This window comes from Ranitomeya variabilis, chromosome 1 (genome assembly GCF_051348905.1).
Source record: "Ranitomeya variabilis isolate aRanVar5 chromosome 1, aRanVar5.hap1, whole genome shotgun sequence".
Lineage (NCBI taxonomy): Eukaryota > Metazoa > Chordata > Amphibia > Anura > Dendrobatidae > Ranitomeya > Ranitomeya variabilis.
The window spans coordinates 481,177,540-481,196,003 of record NC_135232.1 but is presented as its reverse complement, the minus strand read 5'-3'; the positions used below and the strand labels follow the sequence as shown (position 1 = coordinate 481,196,003).

The 18,464-nt window shown below is 45.0% G+C and overlaps 1 protein-coding gene across 1 annotated transcript in view; it reads left to right on the top strand.

Annotated features, from left to right (window-relative positions):
* LOC143765170 (glyoxylate reductase/hydroxypyruvate reductase-like) overlaps nucleotides 1-18,105 on the top strand; it is a 30,864-nt gene extending 12,759 nt beyond the window's left edge. The window contains exons 2-9 of the mRNA XM_077251577.1: nucleotides 667-797; nucleotides 9,292-9,364; nucleotides 9,474-9,590; nucleotides 9,936-10,024; nucleotides 13,173-13,277; nucleotides 13,358-13,493; nucleotides 14,937-15,067; nucleotides 17,875-18,105. Of these exons, the coding sequence (XP_077107692.1) occupies nucleotides 667-797; nucleotides 9,292-9,364; nucleotides 9,474-9,590; nucleotides 9,936-10,024; nucleotides 13,173-13,277; nucleotides 13,358-13,493; nucleotides 14,937-15,067; nucleotides 17,875-18,005 (913 nt within the window). The 3' untranslated portion in view covers nucleotides 18,006-18,105. The remainder of the gene's footprint in view (nucleotides 1-666; nucleotides 798-9,291; nucleotides 9,365-9,473; nucleotides 9,591-9,935; nucleotides 10,025-13,172; nucleotides 13,278-13,357; nucleotides 13,494-14,936; nucleotides 15,068-17,874) is intronic.
* Nucleotides 18,106-18,464: the final 359 nt, after the last annotated feature.

The window sequence follows — 18,464 nt, the reverse complement described above, 5'->3', positions numbered from 1 at the left end:
TTTTACGCTGGTAACCAGGGTAAACATCGGGTTACTAAGCGCGGCCCTGCACTTAGTAACCCGATGTTTACCCTGGTTACAAGCGAACGCATCGCTGGATCGCTGTCACACACAACAATCCAGCGATGACAGCGGGAGATCCAGCGACGAAAGAAAGTTCCAAACGATCTGCTACGACGTACGATTCTCAGCAGGGTCCCTGATCGCTGCTGCGTGTCAGACACTGCGATATCGTATGGATATCGCTGGAACGTCACGGATCGTACCGTCGTAGCGATCAAAGTGCCACTGTGAGACAGTACCCTTAATATTGTATAAATCAAACCATAATTGTTCAGTTATTGACCCTTGTCTTAATAATAGGGATTTGTCAATGATTTCAATAGACTGGAAAGAAGATAAGTGTCTGTTATCTACTGTACATAAGGCCACTTATCTGTAGTGGAAACAGTAGATTTGAGGAAACACATTGGATACTATGTGACAGCGATTTTCACCAGCGTAAGTGACTAGATGACTATCAGAAGCCTATGTAGATTTTTTTTTTCTTACAATGTTTTATATTGTAGTAAAACGACCCTGTTTAGGGAAAACTGAGGCTAAAAAATGGAATGCGTGCACATCATATGTACCCAGATTAAGGCTTGAAACGTATTTATCTTCTAGCTGTACCATCCAGCAGTGGGATTCAGATGATCCTGTACCAAGGGCAGAACTGTTGAAGGGAGTTTCTGGGGCACATGGCTTGCTGTGTCTCTTATCAGAGAAGATTGATAAGGAGGTCTTAGACGCTGCTGGTAAGTTTTATGTTTATTGTATGTACGTAATATATATTTTTTTCTGGTTCAAATGCTGAAAATGAAAGTATGGTTCATGGGCTCAGCCAGACGTGATGTGCAGTGTCGTCAGTGCCCTCTCTGGCCTACAATATGGCAGCGGTTCATGTTGGCACTCTACACACTGCAGTTCTTTAGAAGAACTTAACATGTGCACCAACCAGCCTTACCACTGAAACCACCTGTCTAGTATATAGGCTTACTTCATGCCAACAAAACAGCTCTGACCCATTGAGACATAGACTCCTTAGGAACTATGAAACACATATGCAAGAATCTGGCCAAAAAACATCAATGAATGACCCAAAACAAAAAAAGAGAAGTGACTAAAAAAACAAAAAACAACAACATAGAATCGGTCCCTATGTTCTTAGCATCAGATCCTTAGATCCTGTATGTTACCAGGTGGCTTGGGCATGTTTTTCCAGCACATGTCACAGATGCTCAATTAGACTGAGATGTGGAGAATTTGGAGGCCAAGTAAACACTTTGAACTCTTTTTAATGTTCCTCAAGCTATTTCATGAACAATCTTTGCAGTATAGCAAGATGGTTTACTTAAGTGAAAGAAGCCGCTACCATTAGAAATAACATTGCCACAAAGGGGTTTTCTTGGTTTAGAATCATATGTAGGCAGGGCCGTATTTAGAGTTTCTGCTGCCCTAGGCACTTTTAGTGCTGCCTCTCCCTTTGGTGAGTATGACACTATCGGCAGTGACTTTGGCAAGAATCGCTGATGTGAAAGTCGCCTTTTGCAGCAGATCCAGCAGTTTTTCTGCATGTCCCGTGTAACGGATCACTTACGGCAACACTGCGTTCGGCCTCATTCATTCCCTATGAGATTTGCGGCACTTTGCCGTGATCTGGCAAATGCGGTACCATACCTCCCAACTTTTGAAGAAGGGAAGGAGGTACAAAGTTTGCGGTGCACGTAGTGTGCCGCGGCAAATTTTAGGCCACGCCTCTGACTACACCCATTTCACAACTAGTCACACCCATATCCACCTCCCAACCACGGCCATTTAGCACTGCTGATCACACTGTTTTATATACAATAATTATAAACAAAAAAAAATATGGCCACACAGTGCTCCATACTGTATAATGGCCACACATGATGCTCCATACTGTATAATGGCCACACATGATGCTCAATACCGTATACCGGCCACCACACATGATGCTGCATACTGTATAATGGCCACACAGTTCTCCATACTGTATAATGGCCACACATGATGCTCAATACTGTATAATGGCCACACATGATGCTCCATAGTGCATAATGGCCACTCATAATGCTCCATACTGTATAATGGCCACATATAGTGCTCCATGCTGTATAACGGCCACACTTAGTGCTCCATACTGTATAACGGCCACACACAGTTCTCCATACTGTATAATGATCCCACATGATGCTCAATACTGTATAATAGCCACACATGATGCTCCATACTGTATAATGGCCACACATGATGCTCCATACTGTATAACGGCCACACATGATGCTCCATACTGTATAACGGCCACACATGATGCTCCATACTGTATAACGGCCACACATGATGCTCAATACTGTATAATGACCAGACATGATGCTCCATACTGTATAATGGCCACACATGATGCTCCATACTGTATAATGACCCCCCCCTGTATGCATGGCTCATCTCCCTCCCATCCCATATGCATGGCTCATATCCTCTCCCCCCCCCTCCTGTATGCATGTCTCATATTCCCCCTCCTGTATGCATGGCTCATATTCCCCCCCTGTATGCATGGCTCATATTCCCCCTCCTGTATGCATGGCTCATATTCCCCCTCCTGTATGCATGGCTCATATTCCCCCCCTCAATGCATGGCTCATATCCCCCCCTGTATGCCTGGCTCATATTCCCCTCCTGTATACATGGCTCATATCCCCCTTGTATGCTTGGCTCATATTCCCCCCCTGTATGCATGGCTCATATTGCCCCCCGTATGCATGGCTCATATTCCCCTCCTGTATGCTTGACTCATTCCCCCTCCTGTATGCATGGCTCATATCCCACCCCACCCCCTGTATGCATGGCTCATATTCCCCTCCTGTATGCATGGCTCATATTCCCCCTCCTGTATGCATGGCTCATATCCCCCCTGTATGCATGACTCATATTGCCCCCCCGTATGCATGGCTCATATTCCCCTCCTGTTTGCATGGCTCATATTCCCCCTCCTGTATGCATGGCTCATATTCCCCCTCCTGTATGCTTGGCTCATATTCCCCTCCTGTATGCATGGCTCATATTCCCCCTCCTGTATGCTTGGCTCATATTCCCCTCCTGTATGCATGGCTCATATTCCCCCTCCTGTATGCATGGCTCATATTCCCCCTCCTGTATGCATGGCTCATATTCCCCCTCCCCCCGTCTGCATGGCTCATATTCCCCCCCCCCTGTATGCATGGCTCATAATCCCCCCCCCTGTATGCATGGCTCATATTCCCCTCCTGTATGCATGGCTCATATTCCCCCCTGTATGCATGGCTCATATTCCCCCCTGTATTCATGGCTCACATTCCCCCTCCTGTATGCATGGCTCATATTCCCCCTCTGTATGCATGGCTCATATTCCCCCCTGTATGCATGGCTCATATTCCCCCTCCTGTATGCATGGCTCATATCCCCCCTGTATGCATGACTCATATTGCCCCCCCATATGCATGGCTCATATTCCCCCTCCTGTATGCATGGCTCATATTCCCCCTCCTGTATGCATGGCTCATATTCCCCCTCCTGTATGCTTGGCTCATTCCCCTCCTGTATGCATGGCTCATATTCCCCCTCCTGTATGCTTGGCTCATATTCCCCCTCCTGTATGCATGGCTCATATTCCCCCTCCTGTATGCATGGCTCATATTCCCCCCCCCCCCCGTCTGCATGGCTCATATTCCCCCCCCCTGTATGCATGGCTCATATTCCCCCCCCCCCTGTATGCATGGCTCATATTCCCCTCCTGTATGCATGGCTCATATTCCCCCCTGTATGCATGGCTCATATTCCCCCCTGTATTCATGGCTCACATTCCCCCTCCTGTATGCATGGCTCATATTCCCCCTCTGTATGCATGGCTCATATTCCCCCCTGTATGCATGGCTCATATTCCCCCTCCTGTATGCATGGCTCATATTCCCCCCCCCCCTGTATGCATGGCTCATATCCCCCCCCCCATAAGCATGGTCATATTCCCCTCCTGTATGCATGGCTCATATTTCCCCTCCTGTATGCATGGCTCATATTCCCCCCTGTATTCATGGCTCATATTCCCCCTCCTGTATGCATGGCTCATATTCCCCCTTCTGTATGCATGGCTCATATTCCCCCTCCTGTATGCATGGCTCATATTCCCCCCTGTATGCATGGCTCATATTCCCCTCCTGTATGCTTGGCTCATATTCCCCTCTTGTATGCATGGCTCATATTCCCCTCTTGTATGCATGGCTCATATTCCCCTCCTGTATGCATGGCTCATATTCCCCTCCTGTATGCATGGCTCATATTCCCCCTCCTGTATGCATGGCTCATATTCCCCTCCTGTATGCTTGACTCATTCCCCCCCCTGTATGCATGGCTCATACCCCCCCCCCACCCCCCATATGCATGGCTCATATTCCCCCTCCTGTATGCTTGGCTCATATTCCCCTCCTGTATGCATGGCTCATATCCCCCCTGTATGCATGGCTCATATTCCCCTCCTGTATGCATGGCTCATATTCCCCCCGTATGCATGGCTCATATTCCCCTCCTGTATGCATGGCTCATATTCCCCCTCCTGTATGCATGGCTCATATTCCCCCTCCTGTATGCATGGCTCATATTCCCCCTCCTGTATGCATGGCTCATATCCCACCCCACCCCCTGTATGCATGGCTCATATTCCCCCTCCTGTATGCATGGCTCATATTCCCCTCCTGTATGCTTGGCTCATATTCCCCTCCTGTATGCATGGCTCATATTCCCCTCCTGTATGCATGGCTCATATTCCCCCTCCTGTATGCATGGCTCATATTCCCCCTCCTGTATGCATTGCTCATATTCCCCTCCTGTATGCTTGACTCATTCCCCCTCCTGTATGCATGGCTCATACCCCCCCACCCCCCGTATGCATGGCTCATATTCCCCCTCCTGTATGCTTGGCTCATATTCCCCCTCCTGTATGCTTGGCTCATATTCCCCCTCCTGTATGCTTGGCTCATATTCCCCTCCTGTATGCATGGCTCATATCCCCCCTGTATGCATGACTCATATTCCCCTCCTGTATGCATGGCTCATATTCCCCTCCTGTATGCATGGCTCATATTGCCCCCCGTATGCATGGCTCATATTCCCCTCCTGTATGCATGGCTCATATTCCCCCTCCTGTATGCATGGCTCATATTCCCCCACCTGTATGCTTGGCTCATATTCCCCTCCTGTATGCATGGCTCATATTCCCCCTCCTGTATGCATGGCTCATATTCCCCCTCCTGTATGCATGGCTCATATTCCCCCTCCTGTATGCATGGCTCATATTCCCCCTCCTGTATGCATGGCTCATATTCCCCCCCCCGTCTGCATGGCTCATATTCCCCCCCCCCCCTGTATGCATGGCTCATATTCCCCTCCCTGTATGCATGGCTCATATTCCCCTCCTGTATGCATGGCTCATATTCCCCCCCCCCCCCCGTATGCATGGCTCATATTCCCCCCCCCTGTATTCATGGCTCATATTCCCCCCTGTATTCATGGCTCACATTCCCCCTCCTGTATGCATGGCTCATATTCCCCCTCTGTATGCATGGCTCATATTCCCCCCTGTATGCATGGCTCATATTCCCCTCCTGTATGCTTGACTCATTCCCCCCCCTGTATGCATGGCTCATACCCCCCCCCCCCACCCCCCGTATGCATGGCTCATATTCCCCCCCCCCTGTATGCATGGCTCATATTCCCCCCTGTATGCATGGCTCATATTCCCCCCTGTATTCATGGCTCATATTCCCCCTCCTGTATGCATGGCTCATATTCCCCCCTGTATGCATGGCTCATATTCCCCTCCTGTATGCTTGGCTCATATTCCCCTCTTGTATGCATGGCTCATATTCCCTTCCTGTATGCATGGCTCATATTCCCCTCCTGTATGCATGGCTCATATTCCCACTCCTGTATGCATGGCTCATATTCCCCTCCTGTATGCTTGACTCATCCCCCCCCACCCCCCGTATGCATGGCTCATATTCCCCCTCCTGTATGCTTGGCTCATATTCCCCTCCTGTATGCATGGCTCATATTCCCCTCCTGTATGCATGGCTCATATTCCCCTCCTGTATGCATGGGTCATATTCCCCCTCCTGTACGTATGGGTCATATTCCCCCTCCTGTATGTATGGCTCATATTCCCCTCCTGTATGCATGGCTCATATTCTCCCCCCTGTATGCAAGGCTCATATTCCCTTCCTGTATGCATGGCTCATATTCCCCCCCCCCCTGTATGCATGGCTCATTTTCCCCCCCCCCTGTATGCATGGCTCCTATCCCCCCCCCACCGTATGCATGGCTCATATTCCCCCTCCTGTATGCTTGGCTCATATTCCCCTCCTGTATGCATGGCTCATATTCCCCTCCTGTATGCATGGCTCATATTCCCCCTCCTGTATGCATGGCTCATATTCCCCCTCCTGTATGCATGGCTCATATTCCCCTCCTGTATGCATGGCTCATATTCCACCTCTGTATGCATGGCTCATATTCCACCTCTGTATGCATGGCTCATATTCCCCCCTGTATGCATGGCTCATCTCTCCACTCCAAAACCACCCCCCCCCCCCCGCCGCTCCCATCCTGCATGGCGCGGCTTACCGTCCTCCTTCATTCCACCCGTCCCCTGTCCCCCCGTCCCTCATTTCACCTTTCCCACACCGCGCGGCCGCGCCGACATCCCTCTGGCTTTGTCCCGACTCCCGGCGCAGCACCTTCTTCCTGCGTGAGCGGTCATGTGATACCGCTCATTAAGGTCATGAATATGCGCATATTCATGACCTTAATGAGTGGTACCACGTGACCGCTCATTCAGTACGAGCTGCAGACGCTGAGACCAGGCATCGCTGGAGCAGGGTGAGTATCGTCTTCAAGGAGGGTGGGAGGCAGGCGGGCTGCCGGTGGGGGGCGCGGGGACGTTCGGGAGGTGACCCAGGTCTTAAAAAAAAACCAACAATAAAAAAAACCTTGCTCAGGTGCCGCCCCCTGCATTGTCCCGCCCTAGGCACATGTCCTCAAGTGCCTAGTGGCAAATATGGCCCTGTATGTAGGTAGGTGGTATGTGTCAAAATGATCTCCCAACAGAACATACCTCATCAGTCCACTTTTTATCATCATGTCCAGCTCTGTTGCTCATGTGTCCATTGTAGGTGCTTTTGGCAGTGGGCAAGGGTCAGCACAGTCACTGTGACCAGGTTTTAAATATGTATCACCATAAAACGCTATGGGGCAGACTCATTGATATTAGCGTTGCACACATCACTCTTAGGCTTCTTTAACACTAGCGTCGGGCTCGGCCCGTCGCAGTACGTCGGGCCGAGGTCCCCGACGCTAGCGCTGTCTCCGCCGCACAACGGGGGCAGCGGATGCATTTTTCCAGCGCATCCGCTGCCCCATTGTGAGGTGCAGGGAAGTGCGGGGAGGTGGGGGCGGAGTTCTGGCCGCGCATGCGCGGTCGGAAAAAGCGGACCGTCGGGAGCAAAAACGTTTTTTGGTCCCGACGGTCCGCCACAGCACAGTGCAACCGTCGCACGACGGTTGCGACGTGTGGCAATGCGTCGCAAATGCGTCGCTAATGTTAGTCAATGCTGAAAAAACGCATCCTGCAAGCACTTTTGCAGGATGCGTTTTGTCGGCAAAACGACGCATGTGCGACGTATTGCAGTTAACGCTAGTGTGAAAGTAGCCTTAATGATGAGTTCACTTGAGTACGATATGCTGAATTCATTAAGCGTTGCACACAGGGACTGGCGTAGCATTCTTGGAGTAAGTAACGCTGACCCTTTCAATTAATTTGACAGGCGGACATGGCAATGCCTCATCCTGCCCCTCTCAAGCTCGGCCCATTTTAAAGGGAACCTGTCACCCCCAAAATCGCTGGTGAGGTAAGCTCACTGGCATCAGGGGCTTATCTACAGCATTCTGTAATGCTGTAGATAAGCCGCCGATGTTACCTGAAAGAGGAGAAAAAGACGTTAGATTATACTCACCCAGGGGCGGTCCCGCTGCGGTCCGGTCGGATGGGTGTCTCCGGCGCCTCCCATCTTCGTTCCATGACGTCCTCTTCGGGTCTTTACGCCGCGGCTCCGGCGTACTTTGTCTGCCCTGTTGAGGGCAGAGCAAAGTACTGCAGTGCGCAGGCGCCGGGCCTCTCTGACCTTTCCGGCGCCTGCGCACTGCAGTACTTTGCTCTGCCCTCAACAGGCAGACAAATTACGCCTGCGCCGGAGCCGCGGCGTAAATACCCGAAGAGGACGTCATGGAACGAAGATGGGAGGTGCCGGAGCGGACCGGAGACACCCATCCGACCGGACCGCAGCGGGACCGCCCCTGGGTGAGTGTAATATAACGTCTTTTTCTCCTCTTTCAGGTAACATCGGCGGCTTATCTACAACATTACAGAATGCTGTAGATAATCCCCTGATGCCGGTGAGCTTACCTCACCAGCGATTTTGGGGGTGACAGGTTCCCTTTAACACAGCCACTTCAAACTTTTCAAAGCGTTTTACAAAAGTTTTCTGGCATAAAAGCTTTGCTGAATCAGCTCCTGCATTCTTCCTATCATAGCCAGTATGAACTTTGTGAGCAATTTGTGCTACAGTAGTGAGATCAGACCATCATGCCATATGGACTTGCTTTTACTCACCATTTTCATCAATATTTCCATTGCAATGTTGTGAACCACCTGTTGGCCTTCCTTAGACCGTTTTTATAGGTACTAGCCTCTCATTACATAAAACACCCTATATGATCTGGAGATACTTTTCCTGCTTCCAACACACTAATCTCAATAACTCCCCACTTGCTACCAAATACATTCCACCGCTTGACACTGATGCCACTGCGATGAGATATTCAATTTGGGCATTTCATCTGTCAGTGGTTTTAATTATGTGGCTGATTGGTGTAGCTTAATACAAAGGATATGACAACTGTATGTGGTTGTTCTGTGAAACGTATCACTTTTTCAGAGCAAAATGCCTTTCAGGCATTTGTGAAATTTACTAAAATTTGGATAGTTAGGTGGCAATGGAGTGTCCGGAGACATATAATACCACCCCTTAGTCTAGTGTCATACATAACACATGGGCTGGGTATATATGTTCACTGTTTATTCATTATTTCACATATCTGGACTATTTCCAATCTATAAAAAAAGGTTTTTCTTTTCATTTGAAGGTCCAAGCCTGAAGGTTATCAGTACATTATCTGTTGGATTTGACCACCTAGCATTGGATGAAATTAAAAAGCGGTATGTTCCTTGGCATATGGATAATTTGTTACTATCTCTTGTCGATGGACTGTTACATATTTCTGGCTTATGGAAACATTAAGATAACTGAGAATTGTGTCTATTACAGAGGAATCAGAGTGGGTTATACTCCAGATGTTCTTACGGAGGCCACAGCAGAACTGAGTGTAGCGTTACTGCTGGCCACATGCCGTCGTCTGCCAGAAGCTATACAAGAAGTCAAGAAGTAAGAAGTTTATATCAGATCAGTATGCAACTTGTGCAATCTGGCTATGTGACGTTGTGACAAGATGGCTAGTTATGGTGCTTTACCAGTCTATACGATTAGACTACATGCAAACTGTGTGTGTGTGAGTGTGGGCATCATTCAGAGTATACGCCAAATGTGTCCTTGGATGCCCTTGGGGTGGTGATGAACCTCTGGCATCATCACATGAAAACCAAAGGATCTAATACAGAAAGCATAGTAAAAAATTGTGTAACTTTTCATTTTTCAATAAATATTCAATGAATGTACTGTTTTTTTGCTCGAATTATAATCTTTAATTAAGGTTTCATCTTTTCTTTAAAGTGGAGGATGGAAATCATGGGCACCAGTGTGGATGTGTGGCTATGGACTATCTAACAGCACAGTGGGAATCATTGGTTTAGGCCGAATAGGTAACTCTTCTAAATTGCATGTTAAAGGAGTTTTACCATGATAATAAATCCATTCTGTGTAAAAGATTTTGGACAAACAATAAAACTATTCAAATTTAATTTAACTCTTAACAATATATATTTTCTGTTGCAGGTTTACGTATATAGCTTGATCCAAAACATAAAAAAAAATATTTTGTAACTTTTTTCACATCTTCATAAAAACTTCATATTGGCAATCATGACAACATGTGCAAAACCCCCTGATCTCTACAGCTGTCTGTCTCTCATATACACTTTGGGCACAGGTATTAGGCAATTGGTATTTTTGGTGAATAATTTTAATGCTGTTGGACAAGCCAAGAAGTTAATAAAACTGAAACCTGAATATTTAAGAAAGTAAATGTGAGGTTTTGTCCATCTTAGGAGAACATCTACGTGTTCATAATTTCTTGGTAACTATTAGTGTGCCTAATTATTATGCAACTATATGAAAAACGTACATTTTCCCATCTCAATAATCATACTTAATCTGTTGACAATCAACTCTTTGGGAGGATATGAATGATGCTGCCAGACACTTTTCAGAGAGTTTATCACCTAAAGATGAGTACAAAGTACTCATAGACCACTATGATACTCAAAAAATGTAAAATCAATAAAGTTTATTGAACATTAATATTAAAAATTACATCATATATGAGAATCTCAAAAGACCAAGCAAAAAAATCCATGTACAGTGGTGGTAATATATATAGCATTGTACCGTATGCGCATGTTACTCTATCCCATATGCGCTTCACTACCCATCCTATAAGGTTACAGTCATGTATTTATAGTCATACCCGGATGAGGGAAACTTGACAACTTGACATTAGGCATATCCATCAATGCTTACCCATTGTAGGTCACAACCACCACCGCACAGAACGCCCCTTTTTGAGAGTTGTACGGTTTTCCTCCACCATTAATTTCCTGTTTAACAAGTGCCCACAAGTTCTCAATAGGGTTTATGTTGGGTCAGGAAGGGGCATTCTTCATCTTTAATGCCTTTACTGGCTAGCTAACCAGTGGAGAACTTCAATGCATTTGATGGATCATTGTCCTGTATATAATAATCATGGTTTTCTTGAAAAATGCAGATGTTGTTCTGTACCACTGCTAAAACAAAGTATCTTCTAAAACCTGGCACTAGCTTTGGGAGTTGATTTTGAGTCCTTTTCCAACCTGCAAAAGGTCCAACTACATCAACTTTAATAATACCAGCCCATATCAGTTCTTCACCTTCACCTAGCTAGTGTCTGAGGATAAGGCTGGAGTCACACACAATGTATTTAAAAAAAAAAATAAAAAAAATCGGTCCTTTTTCATGGACGAGAATCGCACAAATGTTCCATGTGCAGTGTGAGGATGCGATTTCTTTTTTCTCCAAAAAATATCTGTGTGTCATCCGTATGGCATCCATATGGCGAGATTTTCTCACCGGCTTGCAAAATGGACACATAATGGATCCATGAGCTCAAATATTCGTAAAAACATATATACAGTCTATATATATATATAGGTCAGTGAGACATATATATATATATATATATATATATATATATATATATATATATATATATATATATATATATATATATATATATATATATATATATATATATATATATATATATATATATATATATATATATACACACTCACCGGCCACTTTATTAGGTACACCATGGCTAGTAACGGGTTGGACCCCCTTTTGCCTTCAGAACTGCCTCAATTCTTCGTGGCATAGATTCAACAAGGTGCTGGAAGCATTCCTCAGAGATTTTGGTCCATATTGACATGATGGCATCACACAGTTGCCGCAGATTTGTCGGCTGCACATCCCAAAGATGCTCCATACAAGGCAGGATGGATCCATGCTTTCATGTTGTTTACGCCAAATTCTGACCCTACCATCCGAATGTCGCAGCAGAAATCGAGACTCATCAGACCAAGCAACGTTTTTCCAATCTTCTACTGTCCAATTTCGATGAGCTTGTACAAATTGTAGCCTCAGTTTCCTGTTCTTAGCTGAAAGGAGTGGTACCTGGTGTGGTCTTCTGCTGCTGTAGCCCATCTGCCTCAAAGTTCGACGCACTGTGCGTTCAGAGATGCTCTTAGGCCTACCTTGGTTGTAACGGGTGGCGATTTGAGTCACTGTTGCCTTTCTATCAGCTCGAACCAGTCTGCCCATTCTCCTCTGACCTCTGGCATCAACAAGGCATTTCCGCCCACAGAACTGCCGCTCACTGGATTTTTTTTCTTTTTCGGACCATTCTCTGTAAACCCTAGAGATGGTTGTGCGTGAAAATCCCAGTAGATCAGCAGTTTCTGAAATACTCAGACCAGCCCTTCTGGCACCAACAACCATGCCACGTTCAAAGGCACTCAAATCACCTTTCTTCCCCATACTGATGCTCGGTTTGAACTGCAGGAGATTGTCTTGACCATGTCTACATGCCTAAATGCACTGAGTTGCCGCCATGTGATTGGCTGATTAGAAATTAAGTGTTAACAAGAAGTTGGACAGGTGTACCTAATAAAGTGGCCGGTGAGTGTATATATATATATATATATATATATATATATATATATTTAATTCAGCGCTAGATAGCATAAAAGCCGCTATAATTCAATTGCCGGCTTTTGCTCTCTCCTTCACAAACCCGACAGGATATGAGACATGGTTTACATACAGTAAACCAGCTCATGTCCGTTATATTTTTACATAATCCTCACTACTAATGTTAGAAGTGTGTGTGTGCAAAATTTGGGGGCTCTAGGTGTTAAAATAAAGGGTTAAGTCACGGAAAAAATTGTCGTGGGCTCCCGCGCAATTTTCTCTGCCAGAGTGGTAAAGCCAGTGACTGAGGGCAGATATTAATAGCCAGGAGAGGGTCCATGGTTATTGCCCCCCCCCCCCCAAAAACATAAATTAACTGGTTTATCACATCTTTGGGAAGCGTAGTTCAAATTCCCTAGCCACACGCAGGCCTGATTACTGCCACTTTTGTTTTAAACTGAATGGGTTTTTTTTATCATGGTAAAAAAAAACCCTTAAAGTAGGAATCCTTTTAATACGGTTGTTAAATATAATTTATCTAGTTTTCCACCTTCCCTCCATTAGGAATGGCTATTGCCCAACGCCTTAAGCCTTTTGGAGTGAAGAAGTTCTTGTACACAGGGCGCCAGCCTCGACCTGAACGTGCTGCAGGGGTTAATGCTGAATATGGTAATTTTATGGACAGACATCTTTCTCCTCTTTTTATTTTTCAAGCATAATTACATCCATGCTGTAACATATATCATTAGTGTCTTGTGAGAAGCTGACCGAGGATTCAGATTTTGTCGTTGTGTCTTGCTCTTTAACTCCCGAGACCGAAGGATTGTGCAACAAGGATTTCTTTAGCCGAATGAAGAAAACTTCAGTTTTCATTAACATAAGTCGGTAAGTTAGTACAGGTAACTATTTAGATTATAGTAAAACATGAGAAATAAGAAGCTCTAGCTGTACCATATGACATATAGCCAAACTTTTGCTCACCAGGCATTATTTAACCCCTTAACGTCCAATGACGGACATAGTCCATCATTGGACGCCTCCACCTTTTCTGACAGCTGATCTGATCAGCTGACGTGCCCATAACAGCCATGGGGGTGGAATCGCTCGCATCTGTTAACATGTTAAATGCCGCTGTCAAACGTTGACTGCGGCATTTAAAGGGAACCTGTCACCTGAATTTGGTGGGACCAGTTTTGGGTCTTATGGGCGGGGTTTTCGGGTGTTTGATTCACCCTTTCCTTACCCGCTTGCCTTGCACAGACGTGTACTCCGGAGGACAGAGAATGAACTTCAATCCAATATTGCGGCCAGCATGCAGCCAGCGGGTAAGGAAAGGGTGAATCAAACACCTGAAAACCCCGCCCATATGACCCAAAACTGGTCCCGCCAAATTCAGGTGACAGGTTCCCTTTAACATGCATGCGCAGGAAGCGCGTCATTACCTCCTCCCATAGGCGCCCGTGTCACATGACCATGGGTTGGCATGACAACCCGGGTCAGCAGGAGACCCCTGTGGTGGTCAGCCCTCATGGCAACTGAGCATATCTGCTACATAGAGCAGGGATCCAGCCCTGCTGTATGTAGCAGAGGCGTTCGGGTAAGTGCCGCTTCTAGTCTCCCATGGAGACTATTGAAGCAAGTAAAAAAAAAAATATTTTTAAAAATAAAAAAAATATATCAGTTCAAATCACTCCCCTTTTTCCCCATTCAAAATAAAACAAATTCCCAAAACAGCAATTTATTCCTTACCAATAGAATGGAGGATAACGCAATGATAGTTGGGGGTTCCGATTTCTGGGACCACCAGCAATTCCAAACATGAGCCCAGTCTTGAATGGACAACAGGCATTCATACAATGCTCCATTCATTGTCTGTGGGATTATTGGTCAACCCTATTCTCAAGATATCTGTGGCTCTGGCTACTTGGACCGATATGGATAAGGAATAAATTAGTATTTTGGGCCCAACACTTTAAAGATTCCATTAAAAGAGTTTTTCTAACTGAACAATGTTTTTTTTTCTAAAGTGAAAACTCTTGTCAAAGACATAGTGGGTTTACCTGTTAAACCTTAAGCAATTACCTGAGATCCAGAAGCCACACATTTCTCCTGCAGTGGGAGATGTAGACTTGCACATGAGCCAGTCTTAATCATCTGTGCACCATGGTTGACAACAGTATGACATCCACATGCCGTCAGTTAGAGATTTAACAATTGCAATGGAGTCTTAAGTTTGCATAATTCTGGAAATGTTACTGTACATGCCTTTTATCATTTTGGCCCCACAACATTAATAACATACTAACAGGTGTGAATAACCCTTTACAGAGGCTCTGCTGTAAACCAAGAAGACTTGTACCAAGCTCTGGTCACTGGGCAGATTGCAGCTGCTGGTTTAGATGTAACGACTCCCGAACCACTGCCAACAAACCACCCGCTTCTCAGCCTCAAGAACTGTGGTACTGTGTATATATTTTATTATTTATTGCAAATATCTTGCAATAAATCTTATTTTATATTTTTATTAAATATTAGTTAAATTATTATTAGTGACGAAGACCAATTTTCTCAAATCGGTGTGCGAGTTTACATGGTAATAACGCTACATATTTCGGATTCTGAGTTATTTTGAAGCGCATTGCACTTTGTTAGTAGTAAATTTAGGTTGATATGTTCTGCGTTTATCAAAATAACGAAAATTTTATAAAAATTTTGAAAAATTAGCGATTTTCAAACTGATTGTATATACCCTTAAATCAAATAGTCGAACCACACAAAGTTAATATACAACTTTTCCCATACATGTACTTTATATCAACGTCATTTTTCAAATATCCTTTTAGTTTGTTAAAATGTTAGAAGGGTTAAAAATTTTGCAGCAATTTTTCAAAGAAAATTTTCAAAAACATATTTTTTTTTCAGGACATATTCAGTTTAAGTGACTTGAGAAGCAATAATATTGGAAAACCTCCAAAGTGACACCATTCTAAAAACTGCACCCCTTAAAATTACTCAGAACGGTTGTGAGCATATGTATCAACCCTTTCTGTGCGTCACAGGAAATAACGCAAAATGGAAAAATTACATTTTTATCTTTTCACTAAAATGTGGTTAACCACAAACCGTCCTGGCTGGCAAACCCCGAGGCACTGCTTGGCCCAGGGATGGCATGCAACCATTGGACCACGTGATTGTGTAGTGCTGAATGGCTTAACACCTTCACCCCCGGAGCTTTTTCCGTTTTTCCGTTTTCGTTTTTCGCTCCCCTCCTTCCCAGAGCCATAACTTTTTTATTTTTCTGTCAATTTGGCCATGTGAGGGCTTATTTTTTGCGGGACGAGTTGTACTTTTGAACGACATCATTGGTTTTACCATGTCGTGTACTAGAAAACGGGAAAAAAATTCCAAGTGCAGTGAAATTGCAAAAAAAGTGCAATCCCACACTTGTTTTTTGCTTGCCTATTTTGCTAGGTTCACTAAATGCTAAAACTGACCTGCCATTATGATTCTCCAGGTCAGTACGAGTTCATAGACACCTAACATGACTAGGTTCTTTTTTACCTAAGTGGTGAAAAAAAATTCCAAACTTTGCAAAAAAATAAATAAATAAAATTGCGCCATTTTCCGATACCCGTAGCGTCTCCATTTTTCGTGATCTGGGGTCGGGTGAGGGCTTATTTTTTGCGTGCCGAGCTGGCATTTTTAATGATAGCATTTTGGTGCAGATACGTTCTTTTGATCGCCCGTTATTGCATTTTAATGCAATGTCGTGGCGACCAAAAAAACGTAAATCTGGCGTTTCGATTTTTTTTTTCATTACGCCGTTTAGCGATCAGGTTAATGCTTTTTTTTATTGATAGATCGGGCGATTCTGAACGCTGCGATACCAAATATGTGTAGGTTGGGGTTTTTTTTTATTGATTTATTTTGATTGGGGCGAAAGGGGGGTGATTTAAACTTTTATATTTTTTTTATTTTTTTCACATTTTTTTTTACTTTTTTTTTTAACTTTTACCATGCTTCTATAGCCTCCATGGGAGGCTAGAAGCAGGCACAGCCCGATCGGCTCTGCTACATAACAGCGATCATCAGATCGCTGTTATGTAGCTAAAATGCAGGTGTGCTGTGAGCGCCGACCACAGGGGGGCGCTCACAGCCACCGGCGATCAGTAACCATAGAGGTCTCCAGGACCTCTATGGTTACAATGTACAAGCATCGCCGACCTCCGATCATGTGACGGGGGTCGGCGATGCGCTCATATCCGGCCGCACGGCCGGATGCGGTAGTTAAATGCCGCTGTCTGAGTTTGACAGCGGCATTTAACTAGTTAATAGCGGCGGGTGATCGCGATTTCACCCGCCGCTATTGCGCGCACATGTCAGCTGTAAAAAACAGCTGACATGTCGCGACTTTGATGTGCGCTCACCGCCGGAGCGCACATCAAAGCGGGGGTCCCGACATGTGACGTACTATTCCGTCACATGTCGGGAAGGGGTTAAAGAGGGAGCCCACTCCGTCTTTTAACCATCTAGATCAGTGTTCCCCAACTCCAGTCCTCAAGAGCCACCAACAGGTCATCTTTTCAGGATTTCCTTAGTATTGCTCAGGTGATAATTTCATCACCTGCTTAAAAGGACTCTGTCACCTGAATTTGGAGGGAACAATTTTCAGCCATAGAGGCGGGGTTTTCGGCTGTTTGATTCACCCTTTCCTTACCCGCTGGCGGCAATATTGGATTGAAGTTCATTCTCTGTCCTCCATAGTACATGCCTGCACAAGGCAATCTTGCCTTACGCAGGCGTGTACTATGGAGGACAGAGAATGAACTTCAATCCAATATTGCAGCCAGCATGCAGCCAGCGGGTAAGGAAAGGGTGAATCAAACACCCGAAAACTCCGCCTCTATGGCTGAAAACTGTTCCCTCCAAATTCAGGTGACAGAGTCCCTTTAAGCATTAATTCCATCACCCTATGCTATACTAAGGAAATCCTGAAAACATGACCTGTTGGTGGGTCTTGAGGACTGGAGCATTTAGCATCTAGGGGGTTAAACGGCCATGATCCCAGGTGATGTGGTAGGCTGTATAGTTTCATCTCTGGCTATAGTCCGTAGCCAACTCTTCATACTATGCTTTCATGGAAATACTATAGTGCTTCAGAGAAAACATACCTGGTCTCTGATTCATGCTGTCCGTGGACTGCTTCCATTTGAAATACTAAAATCCTTGAAGATAAATAAGCTACTTTTTCTTTTTACACCTACAGTTATTCTACCCCACATTGGAAGTGCCACCTACAGTACGCGTAACACCATGGCTATCCTTGCCGTAAATAATCTACTGAAAGGCCTGGCTGAGGAGGACATGCCTAGTGAACTTAAGATCGGACCTACATGAAGTACCTTGCAAAGAGACAGTGACCAACTGGATACTCCGTGTTTGTAGAATGGCTATTAGGCATCAAGTGTCCTTTTATTAAACATATTAAATACTTAAACTGTTTCTAGCCTTGTGTTTCTAAGGAAGAATGTTTGAAGTCACGATCCTATAACCAACATGAACACACAGGAAAGTGATCTCCATCCATCTGATTTATCTTGTGAATTACAACTTCTACTAATCTTTAGATAAATAAAGATAAGTTGTAATTGCCAACACAATCCATTCTTTTATTAAATGCAAGGCTGGTATACATCTATATTATACTTACAACATACAAATCACTTGCATAAATAAGTCATCTTGTGACTTCCTGACTATAAATCTAAATTACAAACCACCCAGAGAAAGTGTGTTAGTCCCTTCCATGTTGTTAATTTAACATGTTCCATATATTGTTATTACAGTTCCACCAAA